The sequence below is a fragment of the Stigmatopora nigra genome, chromosome 2, assembly GCF_051989575.1.
Source record: "Stigmatopora nigra isolate UIUO_SnigA chromosome 2, RoL_Snig_1.1, whole genome shotgun sequence".
NCBI lineage: Eukaryota > Metazoa > Chordata > Actinopteri > Syngnathiformes > Syngnathidae > Stigmatopora > Stigmatopora nigra.
In genome coordinates this window covers 6,510,408-6,517,303 of record NC_135509.1, presented here as the reverse complement: position 1 = coordinate 6,517,303, position 6,896 = coordinate 6,510,408, and the positions used below count along the sequence as shown (strand labels likewise).

The 6,896-nt window shown below is 38.4% G+C and overlaps 2 protein-coding genes across 2 annotated transcripts; both read right to left on the bottom strand.

Annotated features, from left to right (window-relative positions):
• Window positions 1–112: 112 nt before the first annotated feature.
• On the bottom strand, window positions 113–1,738 carry nudt7 (nudix (nucleoside diphosphate linked moiety X)-type motif 7). The gene is made up of 3 exons (XM_077741869.1): window positions 1,366–1,738; window positions 742–900; window positions 113–656 (listed from the first exon to the last, which is right to left on the bottom strand). The coding sequence occupies exons 1-3, from the start codon at window positions 1,525–1,527 to the stop codon at window positions 336–338; spliced, it is 642 nt and encodes a 213-aa protein (XP_077597995.1). The 5' UTR covers window positions 1,528–1,738; the 3' UTR covers window positions 113–335.
• Window positions 1,739–2,028: 290 nt separating this feature from the next.
• Window positions 2,029–6,621, bottom strand: hprt1l (hypoxanthine phosphoribosyltransferase 1, like). Its single transcript, XM_077741866.1, has 9 exons — window positions 6,250–6,621; window positions 5,375–5,481; window positions 5,122–5,305; window positions 4,911–4,976; window positions 4,801–4,818; window positions 4,652–4,734; window positions 3,530–3,576; window positions 2,556–2,632; window positions 2,029–2,481 (listed from the first exon to the last, which is right to left on the bottom strand). Exons 1-9 carry the CDS (start codon window positions 6,265–6,267, stop codon window positions 2,434–2,436), a joined length of 648 nt encoding a protein of 215 aa, XP_077597992.1. The 5' UTR covers window positions 6,268–6,621; the 3' UTR covers window positions 2,029–2,433.
• Window positions 6,622–6,896: the final 275 nt, after the last annotated feature.

Below are 6,896 nucleotides of genomic sequence, written 5' to 3'. Positions count from 1 at the left end.
CATTGGAGATGAAAACCAAGCATCACTGTTGTACACCAACCGGGTTGTAGTCGCCGGAACACGTGACATGCATACTGACGGCCATGTTGGAAGGGTCAAGTTTCCTAATAAAAGCATCACATTCATGCACTCCACTTTTTTTTAAATGGTGTTTAATAAAGTTACTGTGTAGTAATTGTTATTTGTGAAGAATTTCAGTCAGTCAGAATTCATGGAATGTTCATATTTAAAGCAATATATATTATTTATAAAGAAAAATATTTCTCCATTAACTTAATTGAATCAAATTGGATGCCTATCGCCGTCAATGGCAGCTATTGAGTTAAAATGGTAAGTTACAATTTACTCCGACCTGTCAATCTTCGTCCTAGCCTGAACAACAAATCCTCCACGTTCAAACCGTCATCTTTCGTCTTGAGAGCGATGGCAGCGACCACCAGGGCCATCATGGCTGTCAGACCCCAAATGCGATACTTTGCTCCCGTGTCGGGGTCCACAAAGTCAAAAGACAGCCATGATGGCGTCTCCAGCGCAACGGAGGTTCCGACAAACAATTCCAGCGGGGCGGTGAACACGGCGCTGACTTCATCTGGGTTGGGACGAGCCTGAAAAGACTCTGGGATGAAGCCCACCACTGGAGTTACCAGAAGACCATGCTGGTAGGAAAAAAATCATAAATGTACCTTTTTATATTTACGTGCCAGATTGCTACGATAATGGATATGTATTTTTTTTGCTTACCTTGGAGATGATAGGCTGTAGTGTGCAGATGACATGAACGTCACCCGGAGGTAAACCGATCTCCTCGTGAGCCTCTCTCAACGCGGTTTGAATCACGGTTTTGTCGCCAGGGTCACGCTTGCCGCCGGGAAAACACACTTCGCCCGCACTCGTCCTGAGCTACACACCAAAATAGTAAGGAAGCATGTATTTACTTTACAAAGGAGATTAAATAGTTAAGTTATACTCAATTTTTGTCAAAAATATATATAAAATGTCAAACTTTTCATTAAATAACATTACCCAAGTGGAAAAAAAATACACATTACTCTCATAACACTCTAAAATACCTTGTTTATTTTGATTTAGTGAATATATTTTGGTAAAATTGAAGATTTTTTTTTTTAATATACAACTTGTCTTGCGTTACATTTTCCCATATTATTCCTTCCACTTGCATCAGAGATGAATATTCCCAAATATACTTTAACCCTGTAAAATTCTGACTTTATTCTTGCTTGGAAAATATCTGAATTTCAATAAATACAATTATCTCATAGCATCGTAATGCTTAAATATGTATTATTTTTGTAAATTTCTACGCCATAATTAAATCTTGTATATCATAGCTGTAATGCAATTTACCTGTTCCGAGCGCTTTGTCAGCAGTGTATGTAGTTTGCCATTTTTCACGAAAAGAGAGACCAAAACAGCAGCTTGTGGTAAATCGGCCACTTGCGGTTGTTCATGTCGTTTTCTGACGTCGAATGGCTCGAAAGCAGCCATCGTTTCCTCCTTGATGTCCATGCTAAGTCAACAGGTGAGTTTAACGTCAACTTTCCACTGACTGTAGTCTTAAACGCTTCCGTATTGATGTCACTTCACCCATTAAGCTTTAAAATATAACAGCAGTTAAACAATTGATTAAAATTATTATAAGAGCAGTAAAACAATCGACTTAGAAAGCAAACGTACGTATTTGAGTATCAACAAGACGATGAAGTACGTGAGATGCAGAGCGGATGACTTGCTGGCACCACAGCGCCTCTAGCATTGGAGGACTATACTGCAGTTCTCAGTGTTAAATAGGTAATTACAACAACTTCCAATTCTTACCTTAAAAGGCCTAGATTTTGTGCAAAAAAACGTTTTAACCAAATGTCATTTTATGTATTCACTGGAATTATTATTTTTTTAATCCCAAAATAACTGATGATTCAACACCAGCCATTCCAGTTGAAATAAATTCCACATCCATCACCGTCAATAGCAGCTTTTCAAATTAATACAAATCACAACGAAACCAGATTGTGTTCAACTGAATTGTATTGCAGCTGCGTGACCATCATCAAAGTGCCATTCGCCAAATAAAACTTAAAAACAGTACATGAACAAGTCCATCCATGAGTAGGACTCCACAGTACAATGACATCATTAAATAAATCTACTACAGAGTGGATGTGCAAACTAAAAAAAGGCTCTTTTCCACTCTTTGTTTCAACATAAATAAGCCTGAGTCAGCAAATGATTACATTCTCTTTGTGGAGCTCACCTGGACTGGTACAACTTTGAAACCTCGATAAATAAATCCTACACGCAAATTAGCCACCATTCCAAATGTTTTTTTGCACATTTTGCAGACTTTTCGTGTAGAAAAATAAAGAAAAGAGGATGCTCGTCACAGTGGTCCCAGTCATCGGCATCCCACTCACGTCACACTTTGTACTTTTCCTTGCCTTCGTCATTCAAGATGCAAATGTGCTGGAAAATAAAAGATATGACATGATGATTCATTTTTTTTTTTGATGAGGTATTTGCAGTGGTTCTAGACTCACGCTGAGGTCTCGGAAGTATTCGTTGTAGTCCAACGCGTAGCCCACCAGGAAAGCATCGGGTACTTCGAAACCGATATCTGGGAAATCAAAATGCACGTGTGGGCCGGGACCATTTTAGATATAATATTTAAACTTTTTTTATTTTTTATAAATGGATTATAAGAACTGGATTAAAATTCTTGAATCATCAGTTTTTTTATATAGATCTAAAACAATGTTTATTTTAGCTTTTTTATACATTTTTAGATTTTACACAATGATTTTTGAACTAAAAACACAAAAATAGATTAAAAATGACAATTATTGATTTAAAAGGGAAAAATCAGGAAATTTTATATACATTCTATACTCTCCATTTTAATTTGATCCTAAAACAGAAAGTCAGCACTCATAATTTACTTTCCCGGGCCGCACAAAATGATGTGGCGGGCCAGATTTGGCCCGCGGGCCACATCTTTGACACATGTGGTTTAAAGCCTCTAAAATAAATGTAATATAGTGGAGTCAAATGTTTTGAGACATATTCCCATCCAACTACATGGTGAAGTGTCTCAAAACTTATGATCAAGGGAGTCGCCATCTAAATTATACGTTTAACATTCTTTAAAACTCATATCTTCAAATATTAAACATGTCCTAGCTGAGTTTTAACCAGTGACTTAAAAAATCTTTAAAATAAATAAAAATCAAACAAAAAAAATTGCCTGCTGCCAACCTGCCAACTCAAAAATGATTGGACGCCCATTACTGTCTACAACACTGAAACAATCATTATACGAAAACACACTGACGTCCTTAAAGGGACAATCTGGAGATTATCTAGGCTAAAATGTTACATAACACCAAGTGCGAGGATTTTTTCCTGAAATTAATGTTAATCCTAAACACGCCTTTATTAGATAAAAGCCTTTTTATTTCTTTCTGAGAAATAGATAGTGATGTAAAGTCTAGATTAAATGTCCACATGTACTCACAATCTGGTCGATAGCCTGAACTCCTGGGGGTCCTTTTAACCAGAAGGCTGAAAAACAGGAAGGAAAATAAAAATACCACTCTATAAGAAATATGGATCATAGTTGACACCCATTGAAATCACATACCGCATTTTCAGGACTATAAGTCGCCATTTTTGCATAATTTGGCTCTATTTTTTTTTAAATTCTAGTCAAAATATATTCATGTTTACATCTGAAACTAACCTTGTTATTTGAAAATGTACATTACATAAAATATTTTCTCAACGGCTGCCATTGACGGCAAAAGACGTCCAATTTATTCCCTCCAGATTGGACGTTTAGCACCGTAAATTGGACATTTATTCAGCCAATATGAGCTCTTTTAAAAATAACTTTTCTCATTTGAGGTTCTGAAGGAGGCGGCTCCACACATTAAGGAAGAAAATTCTATTTTTAACACTCGTCAGAGGAATCCTACAAAGCTTCAAACACACTTGGTGGCCACTCTCTCCGAGTAGAGATTAACGCTTAAGCCGCTACACGCTAAATGTGCAAGTGTCCATTAGTATCGACGTTGCCTTTTTGGAAGCAAGCCTGCTGCTGTCTGGCCGGATGTGGATGGATCTTCTTACCCAGGTTGGTGGGCCACATTTATGCCAACTAGATCTCAAGTGGGCGGGACTTGTTTTGTTTTGCCGTTTGGAGCCAATTCCCGTTGATTTGTGGGTGTTTTATGTGATAGTTCCTGCTGATTTTTGGAGATTTTTCAAGGTTTTGGCCAATCACATATTGTGATATTAAGATTATGTAAAGCACAGGTGTCCAAGTGGCGGCCCGGGGGCCAAATCTGGCCCGCCGCATCATTTTGTGTGGCCCGGGAAAGCAAATCATGAGTTTTGTTTACTTTTTTTTGTTTACTTTAAGGTTTCAAAATAGTCTTTTTATCTATAAACTTTTGCATTATACATAAGGATAATCTTGTTCTCTTAACATATTAACTGCCTTAGCAAAACAAAAATATTTTAAAAAATACTGTCTTTTTTTTACCTAATTTTGAGGTGAAAAGACAATTTGGCCCAATTACTGATACAAATCTAATCATTGTTCGGGGATATTCTTAGTTTTGGGGTTCCTTCTTACCTGACCACTTTAACCATCTTGGGCCTGTTCTCATTGAGAAGGGAAAGCAGCGTTTGCATGGTACGTCCCGTCTCCACAATGTCCTTTTGGGGTAAAAAAAACAGATTTAGGACCTTGATTTTTGTCTCCATGGTCTGAGACGAGCTTACCTCAACTATCAAAACATGCTGCGGGGAAGAATAATTGGTAAGATGTCTGATTAAGTGTATTTTAAAGAAGGATAAAAGACAAAGTCACGAAAATAACGAGAAAAACCGACCTTGCCTGAGAGACTGGAGAGCTCATCGCCTCCGATGACTTTAACGTTATTGGTTGATTTGTCATTCTGAACGTAAAACAGAGGTTATACTATTATGGGAAGCCATATTTTGACTCCTAATCCTCCCAAAGGAGCTAATAAGCTTCACTTTTTAAAGTCAGACTTCGAAAGTACATAAATTATCTCATCGATGGACCGATTGCGAACTTACGCAATAACTCTTCACCCGGATAAAATCCACTGTCAATGGCACAGACTTATCACTGATCTGGTTCAGCGTCTTAATGTAGTCTAGCAGGTCTGCGAAGAAATTGTAACCGCCCTTCAGAACGCAAAGGGCGACGATATGGTGGCCCCCCATGTCCCGCACGATGTCGCGGGCCAAGCGTTCGGTCCTGGGGAGGGAGGAGCCAAAGTCAAAATGTCATGAGATGTTACCGGAAAAAATCTTCTAAGTTGCTCACCGGTCCATAATGAGTCCATGTGGGATGATCACCTTTTCCAAATCCTTCTCGTAATGTTTGGGGATGCAAAAAAGATCCAAGTCGTAGCCTTTCTCGTCATCGTCGATCTGAAAAAATGATTTATGATTTTTTTATGTGGGAAAACCATACTTCAATGAAAAACAAATAAGAGTCTGCAATTTTGAAACCCTGCAAATACATTTAGGAAAAAATATCATAATTTACATTGAAAATGGCTAACATTACATGATTAAAAGGAGTCAATATTGCCATGCCTAATTATTCATAGTTCTATTTTCAATGTTAATCGTGTTTAACTCTTTAAAGCCGAAATCACAAAAAACAAATTCTTTAATGTACCTGGAACGCATCCCGTTGTACAATCAAAGAAATACAATGCATGTCTATATACAATGACAATAAAGCTTTCAATTCAATTAAATACAATACAAATTATACATCCGTTTTTAATCTGGGTGAAGAAAAAAAAACATGTATCAAACATTATATTTTTGTTTATATCGGGTTAAGCCATTCGTCGTTGAATAATCACGTGAGAAATATTCCAAACAAATGACTAAAACTAAATCCCGTCGTCGCCTTTTCTCCGTCCCGCCTTATAAAATCCCAACCCAAGTGGCAGTACGTGAACGCGCCTTAGCAACGACCTAGTCCTAGCTACTCAACCACCTGTTTCGCCCTTCACGGTCACAAAAATAGCAATAAAAAACAATTATTAGCCGTACATTTATTAAAAAAAAATGCATAAATATACATTAAATTCAGTACGCTGGTGACAGCAACGACGCCTCCCCGCACCCCCACAAGTTCATTAGTGGGGTCGTGTTGGTGCGGCACTCGGGCGGTGGCCTCACCTGAAGATACGACGCCATGTCCGGACTGCTGTTGTTGTTGTTTATTCGGTCCCACGCCGTTTTGTCTCAGAGAAGCGGGGGAGTCATGTCGTCTGCTCGGCGTGGACGCCTCCGCCTCCGTCGGGATGGAGAAGAAGAGAAGAGTGTCGACGGGTGCGGTGAATGTAAGCCTCTTACGTCAAGATCCACTTTCGGGGAGGGCGCTAATGATAATTATCTGATTTGGACGACGCCGGAGTCCGGGGAGAGGTGGATGGCCGCCCGGGGGCTGCTCCGCTAACTGATGCCGGCCAGCTGTGCTGGAAGAGGTGGCTTCTAAAATGAGAAAGGCTGGCTGGAAGTGACGCAGTTTAAAGCGCCCTTCTCCGGCTTTAACTCATCGTCATCATCTTTCTTTTTTCATGACTCGCTTCAAACTAAAAGGCAACTGGCACAGGTGATAATTAGTGCTTGGAATATGCCATTCTAAATGCTTTTTTTTTTTTTTAATTCTCAAATAAAAGTTCTCTAAAAGCCTTGCAATGTGTTTTAACATTATAGTACATACAATGAAATTCAATTTTAGAAAATTACTAATAATATATTAAAAGCAATAAAATGATGAGAATGTATGACTTCCTCCCATGAAAATTATGATTTAAAAAAAA